This window comes from Danio rerio, chromosome 12 (assembly GCF_052040795.2).
Source record: "Danio rerio strain M-AB ecotype USA chromosome 12, GRCz13ab, whole genome shotgun sequence".
Lineage (NCBI taxonomy): Eukaryota > Metazoa > Chordata > Actinopteri > Cypriniformes > Danionidae > Danio > Danio rerio.
The window spans coordinates 14,096,688-14,122,408 of record NC_141032.1 but is presented as its reverse complement, the minus strand read 5'-3'; the positions used below and the strand labels follow the sequence as shown (position 1 = coordinate 14,122,408).

The following is a 25,721-nucleotide window of genomic DNA, read 5'->3' as shown; positions in this document are numbered from 1 at the left end:
CTTGGCCACAAATATCTCTTCTAAACAGACCATGACCCTAAGCATACTGCCAAATTAGTTAAAATGTGCTTTAAGGACAACAGAGCGAATGTTTTGGAGTGGCCATCACAAAGCCCTGATCTCAATCCTATAGAAAATTTGTCAATTGAAAAAGCTTGTGCGAGCAAGACAGCCTACAAATCTGACTCAAGTTACATCAGTTCTGTTAAGAGGAATGGGCCAAAAATCCTTCAAACTATTTTGAGAAGCATGTGAAAGGATACTCAAAACATTTGACCAAAGTTTTTCAGTTTAAAAAGCAAAACTAAAAAATACCAAGAAAATGTATGTAAATTTTTGAATGTCTCGAAATTGATAAAAAAAATTCACAAAAAAAAAATTCTCATTATTTTGGTATTTAGCAATTGTAAATCATTTAAGTAATCCTAAAGCCTGGTTTATACTTCTGTGCAAGTAATCGGCAAGTGACTCATGGTGAATGCAACGCCATAGCTTTGCATTTATAATTCTGCGCGCTGTTTCTGTTGTTCTGCAATAACACTTCCGAAACAATGTTCCACTGTGTTGAGTTTCTTCGCTGGCGTTTTTCTTTTCTGAACACTTCCTTAATGTACAAGTGGCTCAAACTCGCCAATTTTGAGGCAGGAACCGGCAGACAGGCAACAACTTTAACCATAAGGTTAACACAAAACAAAATTTTCCATCCGGAGCTCCTTCAAAGGAACTCTACAATTGTAAACACTCGCTCTATCGGGCTTGCACGGCTCTCAGTCCCACCCAGACTCGTCAGCGCTACCTAGACGACCAATCACAGAGCATAAAAGCTATCGCTGCAAGGTTATTTATTTTTTTTTTTTATTTGCCTTTCAAAAACATAACAATTTAGACAAAACTCAGTCCAAACATAATCTTGCACAAACTGACTGAGACATGTCAGATATACAGTGAATTAAATACAAACCAAACAAAAATAAAATAAAAATACAAATGTACAAAATAACTTAACAAAAATAAATAAATAAGAAAAATAAAAATAAAAAAATAAATAATAATAATAACAATATACCATGCAGACATCAAACAGAAACTCTGTAAGGGGTTAAATAAAACCATATTCTAAGAACAAATCTTATAATTTTTTTAGCCTTCTCGCCTTTCATTATTTTTAAAGCTTCTACACAGGTGGCAAACTCCTTTTTAAACACAATTAATTGAGGAGCTGTTTTCATAATTTTGCATTTGTGGATGAAGCATTTAAGTAAAATAAGTAAACAATTTGCAGTAGAAGTCATCATCTTTGCCGTCCAAATGTACACCAAATTTCACAATGTCCCAGCAAATAGAAGGAAACCTTGAAATGTATTGTTTTATCCAGACTTCCACATTAGACCAAAAAGGATTAACCAAATTACAATGAAGCAATAGATGTTCAACTGTTTTTATATCACTAGTGTAAAATTGACAAACATTTAAAATTCACATTATTTAAAATGTACTTCTTTGTATTTTGGAGAAAGAGGAATATCATTTTTTTTTAACTAAACTCTTATTAAAAGGTTGAAAAATATTATTTATTTTAATAGGACCAGGATAGCATTCCTCTATAAGACATTTTCTTATAAATATATTTGTACATTTCTTGTCCATAAAAGTTAGCTTACCAACTTTAATGTCCCGAATTTTTGGTGTGACTGGAATAAACTAGTGTGCGTTGCTGCAACGTGTAGTTAAATTTTTTTTAGAGGTGCACGTTAGCGACGCCGATGGCCACGGCAAAGGGCTATGCATCAACGCGTAGGCTGTGCCTTAGCATACGCGTGCGTTCGACGCAGGAGTATAAATCAGCCTTAACCGACCTAAAATAGTAAGTGTTTAAAAAAAATAGTTATGTACCATTTTTTAGAGTGCATGTAAACTTCTGGTTTGAACTGTATATACAGAATTCTAAGAAATGATCAAAGCATGGTGACCTGGATAATATCTCACACAGGATAAATATAGCTCTTCATGATCACTACAGCAAATAGGGAGTTAAAGGAATAATTAACCCAAAACTAAAGATTTTTTCGACATAACTTCATTATGATCAGTTTTTTTTTCTCCTGTTAAACACAAAAGATGATATTTAATACATACAAAGAATAGCGAAAACCTGTAACCATTGACCTCCATACTATTTGCTTTTCCTCCTATGAAAGTCAATTGTAACACGTTTCCAACAGAAACTCATTAAGGTTTGAAACCACTTTAGTGTGGGCGAACTATTGCTTTAAAAAATACACTAAATAAAAAAAGGAAGTTAAGCTAACATGAAATGAAGAAATTATATAGACATCCTTACTGTCAAATGTCCTTCGTGATGGTCTGGGAAGTGGATGAAGAGATATTCGGTTGCCACAAGCTGCATGATAGAGTCTCCAAGAAACTCCATCCTCTGGTTGTGGCCTCTGCAGACAGGAACATCAGTTGCATAAAGATCTATTTTTTAGATAACTACTTATACAATTACGGTGTTGCATTTCCAGACTAGAAAGGTGCATAAATATTATGGCTCAAACTTAAATCCTTAATTAATGGTGCTGGAAAGATACTCTAACCTACTATATAAGAAAAGTCACACCAGACTAAATGTTGCAATATTTTAAAATAAAACAAAAACACACATACAAGTATGCCACAAGTATGCACAAATGTCACATATTTTTAATATATTCTGAAACAATGTAAAAGGAGCTACCACAACTCTAAATAATTCTAAACACTTAAAACAAACATTATCCTGCAAATGTAAATTGTGTAATTAATACAAAATCCATAAAATGAATACATATTCAGAAAAAAGAAGAAGAATGAAAAAAGTATAAAACAAAGTGAAATTATTGTGGCACTGACTATACATTTTAACCCCAAACACACGTATTTAAAGCCAAATAGAACTTGTGGAGAGTTAAAAATGCACTGCACAAACAGATATATACATACATACATACTTGTATGTTCAAGACTACACGGTCCTTCACGATCAGTCATCCTGTGACGTCTACTATGAGCATTATTTCCCAAAGCAGTCACAAGTGTTGCTATAACAATATTTCTCAATTCTCAAATATCTCAATTTTATTTATTTTTTTATCTTTTTTTTTCAATCTCAGTAAACACTTATACTAATATACTTATACTAATACAGTCAACTAATAACTACATTAGTTAAGGGCATTCCTTATGACATGGATAGGATCAAACTTATGATTGCTTTTTAATATTAAGATATTTTCTTTAAAATCTAAATGTATATTTTCCAGCCATGAAAGCACAAAAGCAGCAGCAAGGAAAATCAGATGCTCAAGATGGATTATTTTCAAATATTAACATATTAAAAAATGTGCAAATATATAACTGAGACTTGAGATACAAATCACAGTGAAGCATTCATTAAATCCTTTTTTCCTTAGAGTGAAACAAATCATCCACCCGTATAGTTGAGTAGTGGAGGGGCACAAACAAAAACAAAATTCATACATTTTTCTTGGAATGAATTTTGCTTGCTATAATTTTGAACTTAATTTTAATGTTTCCTTTGTTGGTCAGTTATCTATAAACAAGAATAACGATTTGAGGTGATGCGCTTCATAAGTCCGCTATATGTGTCAAAACATGAATTGCCGTGAGATTGTGTTGGTTTGTGAAATAAAATAATAATCTAGCTTAAATAAAATTAAGGTGAAATTTTCAGTTTCAGTGAAGCCTATATTAAACAATTTTCACTATTAATACCACATTTAAATGAGCAGGGAATGCTTTTGCAATGTATTCGCAGCACTGTTGGAAGGATGAGAGAACTAAAAAACTCGTTTTAAAAATGGAGATATCTGCATATTTGTGCCAGTCTGTCAGATAAAATAGCTTAAACACTTTAATATTTTAGAAAAGGTAATTAAAGTTTGCTTAACCAATGTTATTCACCCATGACCCACCCATAAGTAAATATGCAGCCTACTTTTTGATTACCTGACCAGCACATTAACAGCAGCACCCACAAATATAACCAAGAAATGATGTAATCCAATTGCACAGCGTCACCCACGTGACGGAACTCGACATGAAAAACTAGAAAAAAAAACGAAACATGCTAGACTTTATGCGGTAGTGTCATGAAGCATCGCAGGTATGTTGTCAGTTGTCATGAACTATGCCACATTACACGAGAAGACAATTAAATCTTGTTTCACGACAACCATTTGTCGTTTAAAAATCATGTCGAAATTGGACAAATTCGTGTGATCTGACAGGGGCTTAAGTTGTAGCATGATTTAGATAATGAATAATATATACTTATACTTACAAAATGTGTACTTATATTTCGAAAAAATAGGGGTGAAAGATGGAGCATTGCGTGGTTTGGTTGGCGTAACTCATGAGCTTGAATTTTTCATCAAAAGTTTATATCGCAATTTTTATGGTTGTTTACAGCTTATCTTTTAAGCATATTTTTTTTTTGTTTTTTAACAAGTTCTTTGTGTGATAATCTGAAAGACTTATAATCTTTATGTGCTTATAATGTTTATAATAGAGTATATGTATACATTTTATTTTAATTTTAGGTCAAGCCTCCCGAGGACTGGTGTTAAGAATTAGCAAGTCTGCTAAAACACTTAAACAAATGCATTTGGTTGTCTAGTGTAATTGTGATGTTCATGTAAAAATAAATAACCCAAAACAAAAAATTATTTTTACAAAGTCACAGAAGGACTGGCGCTCTTACAGTGTGAGGTGGTTGAAGCCCACTGTCCGCAGAGTGAAGGCCCTCGCTAGGAGACGTACATGAGTAAACAGCACTCCGATAGCATCCTCAAAATTAGTGAGTTTCTGCAGAACCGGAGAGGATTCAATCAACTGCCTGTCAGTCAGGGGCTCCTGCACCTAGACGTATAGCAGAACATTTACACATTACATATGTATAACAATTTCATTAGTACAATTAAGTTTATACACATCTTTTATTATAAAATGGCACATAAACAGCTGAAATTTCAGTAATGTATATAACAACATAAAAATGAAAATCCTGTCATTTACTCATCCTCAAGTCTTTTTTACTCCATGACATTTTGGACCACAAATCCACTTGTAAATTTGCTGAAACATATTTTTAACATTCCTTTATCCTTTTTGTCAATTGACAGAATGTCTATAGGCAATAAACATTTACAAGTTTAAAGCTTCATTACAAAATTCCTAAAATCATACAGACCCTTTTAATTTAATATTTTTAATAAAAAAAAAGTATTTTACGGAGGCATAATCGCATTATGTAATGAGCAGTTTAAACTATTTCAACCAACATTTTATTAAAATACAAATACTATTTACCTTCCATAAAAATGAAGGCTATATTATTAGCCCTCCAATAATTTTTTTTATTTTTTTTATTTCCAAACTGCAGTTTAACAAAGACATAAAAAAAAAAAAAAAAATTAAGATTTAAAAACTAATTTTAAGTAAATAATTTCTCTGCCATGATGACATTACATAATATTGTACCTGTTATTTTACATAATGCAAGTATTCAGCTTAATGTGCAATTAAAGGATTTAAATAGTTTTATAAGGGTAAATAGGCAGGTTAACTTGGTACATCAAAACAAAATAGCCCTCTCAAAACTTAACATTGTCATTAACTCTCCCTTAACTTGTTTTTAAACATATTTGACTTTCTTTATTCAGTTAAATACAAAAGTGATTTAAAGAGAAACCTGCAACCATTTTGGTTACTTCAATGGAAGTCAATGGTTACCGATTTTTAGCTTTCTTCAAAGTATCTACTTTTTCTTTCAACAGAATAAAAAAAAAAAAAGCTTTAGAACTACTTGAGGGTGAGTAAAATATTATTTTTGGGTAAACCAACCCTGTAATAGGGGCTAATAATATATCCTTCAAAAATATATAAAGTTGAAGAATTATTAGCCCCCCTAAATTATTACAACACATTTCTAAACATAATAGTTTTAATGACTCATTTCTAATCCCTGATTTCTTTTTTCATCTTTGCCATGATGACAGTGAATAATATTTTACAAGACACTTCTATACAGCTTAACTAGGTTAATTAGGCAGGTTAGGGTAATTAGGCAGTTTAATGTATAACGATGGTTTGTTCTGTAGATTTTGACTTTAAAATAGTTTTTTAAAAATGTAAAACTGCTTTTATTTTAGCTGAAAATAAACAAATAAGACTTTCTCCAGAAGAAAAAATATTGTCAGACATACTTTGCAAATTCCCTTGCTCTGTTAAACATCATTTGGAAAATATTTGAAAAAAATTAATAATAATAATTAAAAAAGGGGGCTAATAAATCTGACTTCAACTGTATATATTTTAAAATTATTTAACTTCAAACTAAACAAATTATTACTTTCTCCAGAAGAATTCTTTGAACTTTCATAATAATAATGAACACCAGTTTGTAGTACAAATAATTTTACCATTTACTGCATTTTATCATTAATTTTCTAGATAATTAAGTGACTAGCACGTGTATGTATATGTCTGTCTTACACAGGTACATGACAAACATTTGAAGTGATATGTGCACACACCTGTAAAGGATGAGGTGGGTAGTTGAGCCAAACTTCTCTCATGTCCTGCAAGACAAAAATAGAGGTAAAAAATCTACATTAACAACAGCATAGACTACTTGAGAAGAATTTGTACACAAAAGAATCTGAAATTAGACAAGAATGACTTCAGTCAACAACCTTTTGGCAACAAGAATCATATTTTTAGTTAATCACTATGTATTTTTAAAGTTTAGATTAGACTTTGAAGTGCAGTTTTACTATGTACATCACGCCAATGTTGTAATTAGAAAAAACATTTTAGGATGCATGTTCACCAAAGTGTTTTTTTTTCCTCGAGCAGAGCATTTGTTTTTTTTATACTTTTGAGCTAGCCATCCAATCACAGTGGGGACACTCTATATCATAGCAACAAAAGAACAAAAAAACACTGCACTGCAATAACACTCATAGATGAGCATTTTTACAACATCACTTGCTTTTCTGCAGCACAAAAAATATTCGGTGGACACACACCCTAAAGCCTCTTTCACACCATAATCGCAAGCAGAGCGTAAGCAGCACATGTTTTTTTGGGGTCCATGTTAACAGATTATTAGAGCTTTCATACCGCACACAGTGGAGCATAAGCAGAGCTCAAATAAAGTGACAATGCATTGACAATCACCAAAAATACATTAAAGGTCATTAAAATGTGGCAATTTTAAGCAGTGAATGCATCGATAAAATCCACCGATTTTTATATAGTGAATCACATAAACTTAAACAAGAAAAAAATACAACAAATATTTGTTTAGGCCCGAAAAAAAAAAAAAAAAAAATTAAAACAATTTATAGTATATGTTTTGCTAAAGTTGTGCACTAGCTCGATTATGTATAATAACTATTAAAACTATTGTTACAGTCATATGTACTGTATATATATGTTTTGCTTTTGTGTTCTCTCTCTCTCTCTCTCTCTCTCTCTCTCTCTCTCGATTCTTAGAATCGCCCACTCCAATATCTCATTAGACTGTGAAGACGTCAATCTCTATTACACCCTGTGATGTCATCACATTCGCTGCCAATTAGGATGGAAGCTCAAAGTTTAAAGGGACACGAGCGGGGAAGCTTTTTCTGTCTTAATTGCTTTCTCTTGCTTGCCTTTTTATGTGTGTTTTGGCTTGTTGTTTTTTGGCATGATGTTGAATTTAGAGTTTTGATTTTGGTCTTGTTCTTGTTTTTGGTCGTTGTTACCGTCTTGTATGCGTGTATATGACGATTCCCTGATCTCTGGCATCAGCCTTCCCCTGGGGGTTTAGATGCAACATAACATACACCTAGCATCACGGAGATAACTCCACTTTCTAAAGCACACTAGTTTAGAAGGGAGCGCCACCCGCTGTACGTTTTTTCTGTATTTTTGGTTAGAAGAGTAGTTTTAGTTATAGCGTGAAAACGCTAAAGATGTTTTGTTTGTTTATTTTAAATTTGATAGTTTAGAGGAGGGGTCACCAATCCTGGTCCTGGAGGGCCGGTGTCCCTGCAGGGTTTAGCTCCATCTTGCCTCAACACACCTGCCTGGATTGTTCAAGCATACCTAGTAAGACCTTGATAAGCTTGTTCAGGTGTGATTAATTAGGGTTTGAGCTCAAATCTGCAGGACACCGGAACAAGTTTGGTGACCACTGGTTTAGAGGGTAAATTTCAGCTAAATTTGGGGCTTTGTTATATTACTTTAATTTATTTGGCACCACTTAATTCTTGTTTCCCCATCCATAATATGCATTGATTGATTAATTTTCTTTTGTGAGATCTTGTATATAATAGTTTTGCTGTTTGACTTCTTTTCACTTTTGTAAATAAATTTATTTATTTTTGTAGTATTGTGATTGTTGTTTTGCTATTTAGCCACCAACTCACCACAAAATTATCAAATCAATTGTTACTTCTTTTACACCCTCAAGCCAAACTTGAAAGTCGCAACAACTATATTTGTTTAAATATTAGGCTATTAAAACTATAGATTATGGGCGACGCAGTGGCGCAGTAGGTAGTGCTGTCACCTGACAGCAAGAAGGTTGCTGCGTCGGTTGATGTGAAAGACAAATGCCTGTGAGCTGCTTCTGCTCTCCCTAGGCACTGCGCACAAACTGCTGCTGCTCTACTTGCGTGTGTGACATGAAAGTGGCGTTAGGGTTGAACTATCCTTTATTGCTGATGCAGTAGCGATCCTAATGCAGACTGCTGATCTATGATATTCCATGTGATGCCAGCCAAGTAAATTTATTTAGTTTTTGAAATTTATTTTTATTTAACTCTTTGAGGTTTCAAAAAAAGCAACTTTTAAACCATTTTTTATTTCTTTAGGAATTAACATATTAATTTTCAAATGTAAAATTGTCCTGTGCCCAACTTGAACCAATAAATTGTTTTAAAACCAGGTTTTGAAACGTTTTAAAACCACAAAAATTTTCTCTTCAGCAGAAAAGAACCATCTACATCCACAACAGCTACTAGTCAGCCCACGAATCAGCAAACATTTGAAAAACAAATTCACTTATGCATCAACATCCAAGAATGCTTTAGACCTGAACAGAGCAGTGGCTTATTTATATCCAAAGAAAGGAAAGAAATCCAAAGATGCCTTTTCAAGCAGTAAAAATGTATTTATAAAATTTTTATGAACATATAAAACACAAGAACATAAAGCTCACCTCAGTGTTAAACAGCAGTCTTCCAAAGAGATCCTTGGCTTCTTCTAAACCCCCTTCTAGGTAAACAGCCCCTAAAACAAACAAAAATTAATTTTAAACAAATTCAGTACTTTTCAAAGGTTTATGAAAGGAGTCGGCAAGAAGTTTGGCATTAGGCAAAAAAAAATAATAATAATTGCAATTAGATGGTGGGCCAAAGCATAATCAAAAGATAATAAAATAATAATTGAGAAAAATGTAACTACAATTGTCTTGGGCATAATATTGTATATTTTGTAATTAGAGGGTATTAAAAATGTAAACTATGGTATTAAAATGTCTGGTTTTACAACAGATAAATAAAAGCAGAGTAGTGACACATACTGTACAGTTGAAGGCAAAGCCTGTGTGCCTTAATAAGTCTGTTTTAGAGGGGTGTCTATTTATCCACCCATCAACTCTTTTAAACGTCTTTCAGACTTTTCAGAACAAATAAAAGCTCTCAAATTATCTTAAAATAAAAAATTTCTGCAAAAAAAAATGTTCTCATTCTTTTATTTTGAAGGCAAAATCACCAAATGATGAAGTGTTTATGAATAACCATTTCTGGCATGTGCTTTTAAAATAATCTGGCTGAGGGCATGGGTCAGATATTAATGCTGTTGCAGACCACTTGTTTAGGATCACAAGGAATTATTATATTCCTTTAAGAATTTTGAATCAATATTTGAACTACTCAAAAGGACTGTAAAGGTTGGTTTGATCTTATTCATTAGGCCTCACACACTACAACATCTTGGTGGCATATTTAAAGTGCTGAAATCCAGTGGTGAAATAATCATTGTAAATTTAACAGTTGGCTTAGGTTGTATTAAAACTTCATATTAAGTCGAGGCTGTTTTTAAGACATTCAGATGTTGAGCACACACCTATGGTTGTATTTTTTAATTTATATATATATATATATATATATATATATATATATATATATATATATATATATATATATATATATATATATTTAGTTTGTGTAAATATTTATTAGTACTACATAAACAACATAAATATCAGTATCAACATTTTGACAAGAGTGTTGGGAGACACATGAAATGAAACAAAGAGACAGACTTTAAGAGAAAGAACTAACCTATCAGGGCTTCAAAACAGTTTGCCATGGCATGCCGGAGATCTGACTCTCTGCACAGATCAGGGCCGTGGGCATATAGCATGAAACGATCCAGCTCCAGTTTCTGGGGATCCAAAACAATTATGAATATAAATAAAAAAAATATCAAAACTCACAAACAAAAGAAATACTCAAAGAAATTATGTGCTAAACAACACATCCATCTTACATTGGAAGGCAAATGAACAGTGTATGTGATTGGATGCCATCAATCTGTTCATGTAATCTGATGTGTTACAATACAGTCAATTTATTTAATCCAATGAGCACAAAATCACATGCAAGCTATAAGTGGCCAATTGAAACAGACTCTGACGTCACACACAAGATAATGAATATGCATGCTCCGGACAGTGTTTGATTGGCTGAGCAAACACTGAACGTTTCCTAGTGAGATTACAACAATATATATTTGTTATATTCTAAATTAGCTATATTTTTTATGTACTGTAGGTGGGAATAGGGCTGCACAATAAATCAGCAAAAAATAACATTTGTGATTTACCAAAAGCTGCAATTGTCTTGCAGATCTTGTGAGAAAAGTACAGTGATGTGATCCGATAAAAAGTAAATATGCTCCAAAGGCCAGAGAGCAGAAAAAAGGACATTTTATAGCATTTGGTAAATAAGGAGAAGATTTAACTGCCTTTATTAATTCAATGAGATTAATAAACACAAAACCACACAATTTTCTTATTACAACTCCCACTCATAGCTTTTGATTGTTATTCTTAGAGAGACTTAACAGCCATACATTTTATTACTCTTTCTTTCCAAAGCACAGGGAACATTTAGGTAAACAGTCACCTTGGCAAGCATGGCAAGATGCTGGTTCTGAACGATTGCTGTGCGATATGTGGCAAGTCCTCCTTCCTCTAGGCTTGGAAATAGGTGGTAGAGGTGCACACTGGAAAAGAAAAACAACACTAAGCGAATAAACAAACTAACAACAACAAAAACTGTCTGTATGAAAGGAGAAACAGCTACTCTAAAATGAGAAGGAAACTTCAAAAAATAACTCAGACATGTTCTGCATAAAGATACATTTAAAGCAAAGGTAACAGGAGGTCAGAGGTCCCACCTAGTCAGAAACTCAACAACTGCATCTCCAAGAAACTCCAAGCGCTCATTATGATTGATCCTGTTTGACAGACAAAAATCCATTTATATTTTATTAATGAACACCAAGAGCCACATTTATTAACAGTCTGAATAAAATCCTTCTTTAGGTGTGAACATAAAAAAAAAACAATAATAATCTTACACTTTACAATAAGGTTTCATTAGTAAATGCTAACATGAACTACTAATGAACAAAGCTTGTACAGCATTTTTTAATAACAGTTCAACATTTACTAATGCAGTATTAAAATATAAACAGTAATGCACAATGCATGAGTTAACATGATTAACTAACGACAAACAACTTTATTTCCATTAACTAACATTAACAAATATGAATTAATACTGTATTGTTCACTGTTTTTAAACAGATTATAAAATACAACCTTACTTATTGTACTGTTACCAAAGTATGCAGTAAAAATGACCAATGAAAAAGCCATAGTTGATATTGTAGAAGCTCCTATTTCAAATACAATATTTATTAGAAGACAATAGTAAACAAAAAATGCATTGTTTACTTAAGACTGCTGCTGTACATATACTGATATTTCAAACTGTACCATTACTTTACACTCCTTAAAATTCATGTCATTAACTGGGGCTAGACAGAACATTTTTGCCATTTCGGTGCAGAATTTTTTTTAAAGTCTGTGAACTTGTGCGTAATGATTTTGGGAGTATCGTATCTAAAAACTTAATGAAATAAAAAAATAATACCTTTTAACATTTATTTAATGTTTACTAATTTAAGTTGATCTATCTGTATTTGCAGAGCAAGTCTCTCATAAAACATATCTATTGTAAGACAGAAAATACTAAATAATTTTGTAAATAAATCAATTGAACATTTTAAATAAATTTACACACATTTACACAAGTAACTACATTCAATCACAGGCTAAAATTCTGCAGAATTCTATGCACTTAGCAGCTATAATAGTTGCTGTTAGCAGGAGAAACACGGAGAGTGTGTAGTAAAAGTGAGAGGAAGTTCTGCTGTTATAAGATTGCGTTCTTACAATAATTTGCTTAATTTTGTACATATGGCACTAAATGTTCCAAGTCACAACCAAATGACCTCATTAATATAATGACAAACCACAAACCTGGAAGGTGAGGGGTCATCCTGGCCCAGTCGTGACATTATATTGATCAAGGTGTTAATTCCTTATGATAAAGAGACAAATCAGTCGGTAAAATACACAACTTACATTAAAAACATTTTCTAACATACATTTACAAGAATATTTGCTAACCTTTTTTCCTCATGTACATATGATGCACTTTCCGGTCTCCATATTTTGGCTGGCGTATCCCACAGTTGGACAAAGAGTTGCGAGCATGGTCAGGATTCATCCCAAAATTAAGATGATGACTGGGGTGAGTCATTGCCAACTGAAGAAGTAAGAAACACAAAGCAAGAATTAAATGGTATAGAAGTAAAAAAATATGAACATTTAACAGCACACAACTAAAAATAATACCGTTTTCAATTTAGATTTTTACCGTTGATGATATCTTCTACTTTTAAAGTGAAGCATATTTCTCAAGTTAGTTGTTTGAGCATTTTTTTTTAATTGATTCCTAAATAGAAGCTATAAAAATATAACATTTAATATCTCATAATCATTTTAACTGGTGTTTAGCTGCTCTTTCTAAAAGTCATCAAGCGCTTTGAAATTTGCAATTTTTATTTGACAATCTTAACCGAAGACTAGGCAGGACATATAATAGCTTCAGCAATTAAAAAAAAAAAAAAAACAACCAATAGCATTTCATTTTATCACAGCTCTGCCTGTGTTTTTATATCTTCCTAATGCAAAATTTTTCATTATTTTGTAGCACATTTGCTTATAGAAATCCTTAAAATCTAAAATACTGATTTGGATCAATGCGGTACAGTGCAGATGTCATCATGTTCAACGGAACAGAGACGTACCTTTAATCTCATCGGATTGCCCCATAAATAACCCACACAGATCATGATTTACATTATGCAGTACCACAGTGGCTTTCAACATGAGATAATTCACTGATAGCTGGGAGAGTTGCTTTTTGTTTACTGTGACTTTTTCTCTGATTTACTTAGTCTGTGTTACCTGCAGCAAGCATCGTTCCTTAAACATGTAACCAATCAGCTTATCCAAATGCATCAGGCACTGGTGATAGCGGATGTGATGGGTGAGAACAGGAAGCATCATAGCGTGCTGCAAAAAAGATCAAATCCGCTGCTTTACAGAAGATAAAATTGTGGTGAACCACTTGTGCTTTACAAAATGATAAGCCAGGTTGTGTTGGTTTAGACTAAAGCTCAACATACACAATACCTAAGGCAGCAGATTAGACTATTCTTGAAATATATGCATTGAATGAGTGTATGTTCATGTACCTGGCAGACGTCAGAACGAATGCCAGTCTTCCAGAAACCCTGACTGCTGAGTTCCACTGTGACCTCCCTTCTCATCGTATTCTTCTGCCTGATCTTCTGGAGAGCTTCCTGTAAATCAGAACCATTAGAACAATGTATCAGGGTTCCCATGCTTTCACGAACAGCAGATTAGCAGAAGGACTTTTTAAAGAAACAATAATGTGAAATAAAGTACCTTTGTAACACATACCCCAGCACATGTAGCACCATGAAAGTCATTACCTAACTTAACATTTCATTGACAAAACAAGCATAATTTTTAAACATCTTGACCATTTTAAACAGTCATGGCGATTACGGCTGGGTGATATGGAAAAAATGCAATCTAGATAATTACTTTCCATATTGAATGATAACAATATACAGTTGAAGTCAGAATTATTTGCCTCCCTGAATTAGACCGCTTATTTATTTTTCCCCAATTTCTGTTTTAAGGAGAGAAGATAATTTTTTAGCACATTTCTTAACCTAATAGTTTTAATAACTCATTTCTAATATCTGATTTATTTTATCTTTGCCATGATGACAGTAAATAATATTTGACTAGATATTTTTCAAGACACTTCTATACAGCTTAGTGACATTTAAAGGCTTAACTAGGTTAATTAGGTTAACTAGGCAGGTTAGGGTAATTAGGCAAGTTATTGTATAATGATGGTTTGTTCTGTAGATTATCAAGAAAAAATATATATCTTAAAGGGGCTAATAATTTTGTCCCTAAAATAGTTTTAAAAAAATTAAAAACTGCTTTTATTCTAGCCAAAATAAAACAAATAAGACTTTCTCCAGAAGAAAAAAATATTACCAGACATACTGTGAAAATTTACTTGCTCTGTTAAACATCATTTGGGAAATATAAAAAAAAAAACGAAGAAAAAAACTTGAAGGGGGCTAATAATTCTGACTTCAACTGTATATTTTAATACAAGTTGTTGATGCTTCTAGATTTAAAAGAGTACCTCAACAATGACTGACGCCACAAAAATTGGAGGGTCCATTAAATGACAACATTTTCGGCTGATAAATTTTTGGTGGGCAAAAATTCATGACATCTCTAATATTAACAAACTTAAGCTTATTTAAAAAAATGTAAAAATATTAACAAACTTAACAAGCTTATTTTAAAAAATGTAAAAAAAATAAATAAAAATAAAAATAAATAATCGCCTGACCTCAAACTTTTGCCCGGTAGGATATGTAAACTTGATTCTCATCATCATGTGTACTAGATTCTAGTCACTTTAATAATACAGTCTTACTTCCATTGCCATATTTATTATTTAAAGCGTTGATGACCTTAGCCAATTACAAGTATGTAAACCACATTTGCAGACACTTACTTCTCTTTGCATCAACTTCTGTTTGTCAATTTGTTTAACTTTTGGGCTGTTGGCCAGCAGGTGTCGCAACTTCACATAACTCTTCCACAACTTTTGATACCTGCAATGAAAGCAGTGTTTTTACAATATACAGTATAAACAACTACAGACATATGCCAATAATCAATCATTTATTATATTGTGATAAAGAACATGCACAATATTGATATCATAGGCACTTACTTTGAATAATTATTTTAACTTTTACAGTCTTTAAGGAAAATTCACATCGTTCAAAAGGTGATGATAATAGTTATACATGGCAGTTTGATCATATTTTAGGTTGGTGAAAGAATAATTTGATCTTTTGCTTTTACGGGCTTCTCCGTTTTTTGCGCTTCACTCTCACGTTTGTCTGTTTATGAAAGGATCGGATGCCAGAAGCGATTCAATAATCACAGGCACGTTATTATCATCAGATCAAAAAGTTGGTTATTTCAAATAGAGGCACACACAAGTGATTGCAAGCTCCCTGGAGAAAGTTAAACCGCTCACACTTTTAGACAGCCTCATAAAACAAAAACAGGACATGGTAGATTTTTTTCTTCTTGGCTTTGTGGCTGTACATCAAAACAACGACAAGGTTTTTTTGGTCGACCATGGTTCATTATTATATGCATAAAGTATTACGATGTAATGTCTCGGCTGTGTATTTAAAAATGGTGGTTTCTTTGTTTTCATTTTTCTGCTTGTGTATAAGCAGGTGGCGATTCTCTGTAAACCAATAGCGTTCAGCTGTGCGTCTAGCTCCGCCTTTTGGTACCCTTTTATGGTGCTGGGTACCCTTTGCAAAGGGTGCTCAAAAAGTGGTGCAGTACGGTTCACTTTTAAGGCTCGTTTCCACTGACTGGTACAGTACAGTACGGGTCGGTAGGGGTCATCTTTATTAGGTTTATCAGGCTTGCGTTTCCACTACCAAAGGTAGGCGTGGTGGGCGTGGTGTATGACAGAAAGTTTCAGTTGCATCATTCTCCCTCAAGAAAATGTCTGCAAAAAAGCTGTACGGGTCACTCATATCAAAAGAAAAGCACTTCTTACAAAACAGACGCTTTACACACATAAATACTTGTGTGTCAATGTTTAATGCTAACTTTTCTATGAACAGGATTTGATTATAACTGCAGATCAATAACAGTGCGAATTAGCCTACTGTAAAGTCTGTAATTATAATAAATAAATAAATAAATAAATGAACATATATGAACACATACCGACCCTTATAGTCTCCGATATGTTACCAACTGCAGAAAAACTACACACAACAGACATTTTGTCCTTATTTAGATTCAAAACAATACAAAATATAGCCTACAGTCAGTGAAATCATTTTATCTGTGTCTGTAATCTTCAGCAGCACGTGTAGCCTCTGGTAGAGAGTAATTCCATCGTTCCCAGTTCTTATTAGTCTAAAAGGTGATGAAAAAAATTAAAACAAGGCAGTTTGTTCACGTTTGCTGTAGAAATAATGTGCTCCTTTTTTCTGGCTTCTTTTTTTCAATTTCGAACAGGATCAGGTTTTTAAAGCACATCAACTCAAGAAGTTTGTTATTTCAGATCTAGACGCGCGGTGAGCTCAAACAAGAAAGCAAGCAAAACCGCTCGCGCTTCAGACTGGCTCGTAAAAAACTACGAGGCACAGGGTAGATTCTGCTCTACTCCGGCTTTGTGGCTGTTCATCAAGATGATGACAAGGTCTGTTTGAGCCCGGAGCGACCATGGCTCATTGTTATATGTATATATTATTCTGCTGTAATCTCTCAGCTGTGTATTTTAAACATGGCAGGTTTTTGTTTTCATTCTGGCTTGTTGCGTAAGTGAATGACGTTTCTCTTTAAACCAATAGTGTTCAGCCGCACAAGTAGCTCTGCCTTTTGGTACCCTTACAAAAGGGTGCCGAAAAAAGTGGTATGGTACGGTCTGGTACACCTTTTGACAGTGGAAAGCCTACCAAACCGAACCGTACCACTCAGAGGGAAACGGGCCATTAGGTACCTTTTGACAATGGAAACAACCATGAAAACGGAGCGAACCGTACGATGCCACTCAGTGGAAACGGGCCATTATGCACCCTGCATTGTCATGTTTTAACTGCCTGCTGCGTCTCCCCTTTGCCCTTGTGCACTGTTCGCTCGCAGTTGAAAAAAGTCAACTCTAAATGAAAAAAAGCATGTTATGTCAATCGTGTCTCTTTCATTCTCCAATCAAATGAAAGCAGAGGCGGGTTTCCACTATGGCGACAACAATGTTTGTGTTGTCAAGAAAACTAAAAAGACTTTTGAAGATGGATAAGAGACTAGTAGTAAAAGCATTAAATCTTGAATATCACAATACTATGAATTATTACAATTATAACAATATCAACAGCAACACAACAAGCAGCAGATGCAGTCGCTTTTTCTTTTTTCTTGTCAACAATAAGGCAGTCTGGTGCGCCTCACGTCTTTGAATGTAACTTTTGTTACCCTTAAACTTTTGAAATCCAAATCCTCTAAAGGATTGTTAGGCTGCATTAATTAGGGTAACCAGAGCTGGGAACACTTCCCAAAAGACATGATAATTTGAACGACATCTACGCTTATGTTAGTTTGTTTTTCATAATCCTAAGATCTCCATAATCCTAGACCAGGCTGTATCTTAAGCAGATGCTGTGGTGGTCATGGAGGAGTGGAGAGCATGAGACCACTTTGATCCAAAAGGGCCAACCTGTACACTTGCCGGTGACCTACTCACACACAAATGCAGGTTCTCCACAATAAACGCCCAGCGTTCTCCGGCCTCTGGCACCTAGACTGCAGCTCTGCACAGAAGAAATGGTCTTGCCCAACTGAGCCTGGTTTCTCTCAAGGTTTTTTTCTTTCACTTCAATTGGTGAAGTTTTGTTCCTTGTCACCGTCATCACTGGCTTGCTTGGTTTGGGACATGTGGAGCTGTGCATCGATGGATTTGCTCTTCAGTGTTTGGACTTTCAGCAGTGAAATTTAAACCACACTGAAATTAACTAAATTCTTTAACTCTAAAAACTGGACTGACACAGTTTTAGTTTATTATAATCTTCTATGTTAAGCTGCTTTGACACAATCTACATTGCAAAAGTGCTATAGAAATAAAGACGAATGGAATTGAACTTTAAAAATTATTTTTAAACACGCTTCAGCAATTAATCATAACAAGAATATGTGATAGCAGCAGAAGAACATTACAATCATTATCAAAATATTATTAAAGACCTATCTATTAATCAAAACTAGAATGGAAACTGATACAGCACAATGAAGGTGCATCCTCACAAGAACTGCAATTTCATAAAATAAGAGTTCTGTTCATACAAACAATAGCAGCTAATGATCCATTGTTTTCAGCCTCTTGAAAAGGCTCAGAAGATGAAAATTCCCTCCACAATTAGACAATTTCTTAATTGCAAATGAAATTAGTTTAGACTCATATCCCTAATTATAAGAACCACAGCAAAAAACTCATTAGATGTTTCTTAAGGAAGCAAACAAGAATAGAAATGGTAAATGCGGTCACACTTACTGCGGGTCTCCAGCGTAGCTAAGCTGAGCAGGTCGGATACCAAAATGCACAATTATGGGGAAAGTAATGACACTGGAGTTGAACTGCTCACGGTCCAACTGGTCGATTCTCACAGAGCTGGGTTTCTGTGTAAATATAGGCACACACATATTTTGATGACATGACAGCACTAGAACAGTGGGCATCCTCAAGCAAAAAAAGCCATTGCTTTCTCCACTGGGAAGCAGATTTGTAAGGGTAACATATGAACTTCTAAAGCCTGTTTTTAAATTGTCAAGGTTGTCAGTTGTTTGTATGTCATTGACTTCCTTGTCATATGTCATCTAACAGCACTATTTTAACAGTTGGATTGAGGGTTGGATTTAAAACTTTGTAAAACAAAAAACTTGTGTTGTACAGGAAACTCTATCTGTTTTCGGTATTTTTAAATGCCTGTTTACACATGATCTCTTTATGGCAATGTATTTGTATTTTTACGGAAAAGTCTGTACGTGTGAAAGGGGCTAATGTTTTGGGATTCTTCTCTGAACCCCTGCTGTTTATGGAAAATTAGGATTTGTGTTCAACAGACGAATTGATAACAGTTTTAATTTCTGGTTTAAGTAATCCTTTAAACCAGAGATGGCCAAACTAGGACCCGCGGGGCAAAGTTGGCCCATGGTAACCCGTGGCACGTGGTATTTGGCACATCATCCCATCTGAGAATGATTTAGAGATTGTCGTTTCAAAATTATGGTAATCTTTATTTTGTTTGTTTTATTGTTAAGCTACAAAAAGCTATCTGAAATTAAATTTTTCAATTTAAATTGTTTAAATTAATCACATTTAGTTTAAAACGTACCCACGACAGATGGAGGACAATGTAGAGACTTTGGTAAGTGAATTAAGACAAAGGCAGATTCTGCTTGACTAGTATATTCAGCATTGAACTCCACTGTGTAATAAATATGATTGTCTATGTTTTTATTGGAATAATTTATCATTTAAAAAGTTATGCTGCATTAGTTAATATGATTTAAAGTAAAGTTTTATGTTTATTTTTTTCAATACTATGAAAAAATTATTTGATTTAGGAAATGACCCATGGCAACTAAAGTAAAATAGTTTGATATTTATCTTATGCCCACGGCTATCAATGATATTTGGTTTTTGGCCCTTCAAAAGAAAAAGTTTGGACACCCCTGCTTTAAATGTAGGGGGGCTACTTTAAGGTGAAGAAAATGGCTGCATTAATTCTCTCTATTGACACCACAGAATAACAGAAAATGAAAAGGTATGGCTAATAATATATAAAGACTCACACAGACTGATCAATCAGGTTTTATTATTATTACACATACTTTGCTTACAAAATAACAGTAATCATTTTTTGTGTGTCATTGGGCGCTATCACATAGCTGAAGCAATAAGGCGCAAGATGCGCAAGACGTGCAATTTGTTGCAATTTTTAGACAGTCATTTTTAAAAGAAAACCTAACCAGATTTCCGTATGTACTACAGTGGAGTGAGTTCACGAAAGTAAAGGAGTGAGGTAAAGAGAAAAGTAAATTAAAAAGATAGTAAAGAGGCTGAATGGAGGAGGCTTGTTCTCTATCCTCACTGCAGATGGTCTGTGTAAACGTATTCTCGCTAGTGAAGCATTCAGTTTTTCCAATTAAAGCCTGCCATGTAAATAACAAATGTGCCATGTCACGACATAACTAACTCTAAAAGGAAATGAGAGATGATACTGATTGGTTTTGTGCATGTTAAGCAAACACACCCATAACTCATTAAAAGAATAAGCACAACCCAGGGCTCACAGCATATTTTTCCATTCTTAAATTGGATTCAGACATAACCTTAATGGTTCTGCGCCATGTAATTTAGACTGCGCTTCAATCGTTAAAATAGACCCCTTTAATGTCAGAAAAGAATTTTATGCTTGTGACAGAATATCGTGATTGTGTAAATGTGTCTTACCATGCCAGGGTTTGTGACGATCATGCCCTTGCACTCCTCAGCGTATTTCTGCCACTCCAGCTCCTCCCACTGAAGCATATTTGCAATCTCCTCTTCGGGAACCAGAGGTTTGCTGCTGTGTAAGAGATACAGCAGCACCTGATGCATTGACAACACCTCCTTTCCTCCATCTGACAGCCAAGCCGACAAAAAACAACATTAATAATACTGCCAAATGCATACAGCCAAATGTACAAACAATACTTAAAAGGGAAATAACGTACATTATGACTAATGATCTTAGAAAGCACAGCCTCAGTAACAATTTGATTTGATTTCATTCTGACATTTACCCTGTAACCAAATTAAATGGCTAAAATTGTATTTATTACAAATAATATTTAAATTAATGTTTAACTGATATCTTAAAATACGGTATCTTAGACCAAAAACGTAATTTAAGTCATCCTATCATTTTTTTTCAAAGTCCCTCAAATGCCTATAGTATCTACATGTATATCCGACACACTTTAAAATTATTTTTTAAAAGGTTGAATAATAAAGTATAATAAAGGAGATAATACAACAAATAAAAGTTGTCCAGTAAGCTTTATTAAAATTGCTGAAAATAAAAATGTATTCCTACATTAAAACTCTTTCATGTCCTGAAGGAAGAGATATACTTTTAGTTATACTAAACAGCCACTTTAATTGCTAAAAACAGTGTACAATATCAATCAGATGACAGAAGGATTGTAGTATGCAATTGTTTTTGTTGTGTAGTAAATTTTATTGACTTAAATGAGTTATAACAAAATGTTTTTTTACACAAAATCTGTTAATCTAGTTCATAAAACAGTATTCTATTAAATAAATTTAAGAGGTTTCCACGTATAAAATTTAAAAATCTATTTAAATAAACAAAGCCAGTAATTAAGTAATAATATTGTCTTTGTATTAATATGCATATTTGCAAAATCATATATTTTTTTTTTTTTTTTTTTTTTTAAATCAGCCAGACAGGCATTTAAAACGCACCTGGCAGGAACCGAACAAACCGAGGCATGAAATGAAACCTCTGACAGCCTAACGGAGAATTTTCTTCAGGATCTGTAAAACAAAGAATCTACATTACTATGGCTGTATGCTCATAGTGTGCTTGTGTATAATTGTACATGCATGTGTACATTACCTGTGAGATTCCAATCATACAACTCCAAGATGTCTTTAAATAGGTATGAGGAAAACAGTTCCAGGCCTTTAACACAGTAGTTCTGGAAAGCACAACAGATCACAATTGCAGAGCATAAGGGTTACTTTACCCAAATTAGATTACCCAAAATGAACTATGTGCATTATCATAAAAAAAGCTAAGTTAACTTAACAGTTCCAATGGGTTTTACTCAGCTTTTTTTAAAGGAACACATTTTACATATCACCTGGAGATGAATGGTTTTAAATTCATCTTTTAAATCTATTTAGACAATCTCCAGGTCTAGCAGAAGCACTTTTAGCTTAGCATAAAATATTAAATTGGATAAGACCATTTGCATTTCTTGATAATTTAATATACAATAATACTTTGATAATTTTCCTATTTAAGCTTGACACTTCTGCAGTTACGCCCTGTATTAAAACAGACAGAACATTTTCGAGGTTGATACAGCTAGTAACTATACTCATTCCAGCATAATAATCAAAGAACTTTGTTGTCATCCCATGGCTACAGCAGATGCAATCATATTTCGCAGAGCTCGAAAATAGTCCCCAGCTAAGTACCTAGGTGACAGTGCTGCTTGACATCATTGCGCCTGAAGAAAGCAAGCAAACATGGCGTAGCTTTCATTTAGGATGAACACAGTTTCCATAATTGTACTTTGTTTATAGATAAAGGTCTATGGTTCTGCATACAAAAACTTTGTCTTGCTGGAGTTTATGGCCTTTTCACTTCACTTCAGAATGCATCAATGCCGTTCTGTAGGTCTATTGGAGACATTCATAAAAATTCCAGCAAATCTAATAAATGTTGGAGATTTACTTGTTTCATAAACGCACTAAATTGCACTTTAGCAGCGTTTAGTTAGAGCGCACAAGAAAATCAGCGTTTAAGCAGCGTATATTCGAGGGCTTGCAAGAAGTTTTGGGCACGAACAGAGGAAACTGGCACGCAAGCAAAGTGATTAAAATGCTCATATTACTTGAATGCGATCTTAACTTGTAACTTGCACTCATGACAATTGTCATTGAAATAACAACATAGGTAATTGGAAAATCTGTGTAAAAGGCCTGCCACCACAGCTAGAAAAATATAGTTGAGCAAGTTGGAGGAGTCAAGCTTTATATAGAAAATGGATCAAAACTTTTTCTTCATTTTGAGCGATGGTTGCTAATAGTCTTAACTGATTCAGTGATTTATGCTAAGCTAAAGTGCTCCCACCTGCCATGAAGATGAACAGAATGGATTCAAATTAGCATATTTCCAAAAAAGTTAATTATTCTTTTAAATAGTCAACTTGTATTTATTAAGGCAACAGTATTAGCTAATTAAAGTAACTTATTACTTTTTACTGTGCATATGTACATTAAAATGTTATTCAATTTAACATTACAAATAATAATCATATGAATTAGATCAAATGAAAACAGTGTGAAATATAATGACGAGTATCATTACAAACCTCAGGTGCCATCTCTTCTATGAAGTGGATGGTGTAATCAATGTTGAAGCGAATAACCCGACACAAAGGGATCTAAAAATACAAGGGAAACAGTCAGTTCAGAGTATACACAGTGTGAACTTTAATGCTGCTTGACATAATGAATGCTTCTGTAGTATGCTATTTCACAGAACAGAACATTTTTGAATTGTACACCATATAAATTCCACAATAACACCCAAGCCCTTCACTTCAAAAATTATTTTCTTACTAAGAGTTTTATCTTGTTTCTAGTCAAAATATCTCAAAAAAAAAAAATCTTAACATCAAGAAGCATTTTCTAGATAAACAAAAATACTGTTTCGTTTTCATGTCAAAATGAATGGTGTGTTCAAAGAAAATGTAAGCAAATAATATTGTTTTTGCTTTGAAATAAGATTATTTTGAATGTTAAGGGCGCTTGCTTACACTAGTAAGTGGAGTGTGTGAAAAGCAAGAAAAGCCCTCAAACAGGTACTCATGGTCATCATACTCAATAACCGTTGGCCTATCTGTCTGAAAGAGGAAGAGAGAGAGATCAAAATTTACATAATGAACATACAATACAAGAATACAAAACAAATAATTAGATGAAGTAGTTAGATTAAAATGCCACAGAAAATTACCAGGAAATTGGTGGGTGGGGACACAGTTATTCTGTAATGGAACAGTTTTCCAGCATTGTTGTTCATTGGACGACACTGTTTCACCGGCTATAAGAAAAGAATGACCAATCCAATCATTTTAATGTCCCAAAGATTTAATCACAAAGACGAAAATGCTGTATTGTCAAAGTATAAAAACATTTTATTGTTAGAATAAAACAGAAACTAGGACTGTGCAATTATAAAAATACTGTAAATGTATTTGTTCATTTTTACTAGCATTATTACAATTATTATTAAATATAATGTCAACACAAGCACGCAACGTTTAAAAAAACTATAATAAAACATGGCGATTACGTTGGGATTACAATGTTTTAATAGTTTAGTAATTTGAATATGTATACCTGTTCACCAGGGTAAATACTGTGTCGAATTCCAGTTCTTCTGGCTTTGGCACTGCACTTGCATAATGGTCCGTCATTCATCTGAGTTTTTTAACATACGAGCAAAGAAATAAGAACAAACACATGTTCACTTTATGCCCTAAATATGTTTAACAATATAAAATTAATCAATAATTGAGCAGGCATCAATTTAGAATGTGTGGGTAACTTGCATTTAATTTTTATAACTGGAAATCAGTAATGATTAAATATTATAGGATGTGGATAAACACATTTTGTTCTAAAGAGAACACTGCAGAGCAAATCTAAAGTATATAATATTAATAACATGCATTTAGTAAATTCACATTGTAAATCAATCTTTCAAAACTTTTTTTTTTAATGGATAATTTTTTTTTTCTTTCTTTTTTGTATCATTAGTTTGAAATTTTGAATAAAATATCAGGTAAAATTATAATCTCTCAGCAAAGAGGCTGTAGTTAAGCTGAAGCACACCTGTCCAGGGTCATTGTACCACAGCTCTTCATGAAGGCGGTCAGGATGAGCTTTCTTCCTCTTGATCTCAGCGATGACATCAAACACCTCAGAGTCAGAGCTGCTGGAGCAGGTGCTACCACCTCCATCAGACTCACACTCGGATTCACTGGAACTCTCATCTGCACATAACAAAAAATAACTTTAGAGTTTTAAAAAAATATCTATGTATTTTTCTCATTCTTGTGCTCTGATATAAAAACAATCAATAGATGAGCATTAACTTTCCAGACAGCTGAAGTTACACATAATTAGATTAAATGCTCAAAAAAAGCTATTTCTTCTTTTAATTTCCATTCCTTGCCTTAACATCTCACAGCTTGTTATAATTAATGTTATTTATCTGAAAAAACCAACATAATCTGACTCTCCAAGATCTAAGACTACTTTTATGTTGTTTAACAGAACTAGGTTAATCTCCAATCGACTACATTGCGTTCAAATGCAGTCTCAAAACACTGAGTAAAGACATTACTTTGCTTTTTTTTACCTAACCTTTACATTAATTATAGAAACTATTTTGTATGGGAACTACAAATAAAATAGTTGAAAACTGATTGAAACCATTAAGTGTGATTAAAATGGAATTACTCTCTCAGGGTTTTAGTCTGCGAAAAAAACAGGCTAGATGTACAT

General features: G+C 33.5%; 1 protein-coding gene across 1 annotated transcript in view; it reads right to left on the bottom strand.

Moving 5' to 3' along the window:
• The window catches only part of drosha (drosha ribonuclease III), a 44,031-nt gene that overhangs the window by 8,596 nt on the left and 9,714 nt on the right, over window positions 1-25,721 (bottom strand). The window contains 21 exon segments of the mRNA NM_001110472.1: window positions 2,342-2,447; window positions 4,763-4,920; window positions 6,597-6,641; window positions 9,272-9,342; window positions 10,398-10,500; window positions 11,244-11,343; window positions 11,518-11,577; window positions 12,668-12,728; window positions 12,818-12,956; window positions 13,661-13,768; window positions 13,951-14,058; window positions 15,330-15,429; window positions 18,903-19,027; window positions 20,865-21,034; window positions 21,882-21,953; window positions 22,036-22,117; window positions 23,522-23,593; window positions 23,969-24,055; window positions 24,166-24,252; window positions 24,552-24,632; window positions 25,047-25,207. Of these exon segments, the coding sequence (NP_001103942.1) occupies window positions 2,342-2,447; window positions 4,763-4,920; window positions 6,597-6,641; window positions 9,272-9,342; window positions 10,398-10,500; window positions 11,244-11,343; window positions 11,518-11,577; window positions 12,668-12,728; window positions 12,818-12,956; window positions 13,661-13,768; window positions 13,951-14,058; window positions 15,330-15,429; window positions 18,903-19,027; window positions 20,865-21,034; window positions 21,882-21,953; window positions 22,036-22,117; window positions 23,522-23,593; window positions 23,969-24,055; window positions 24,166-24,252; window positions 24,552-24,632; window positions 25,047-25,207 (2,096 nt within the window).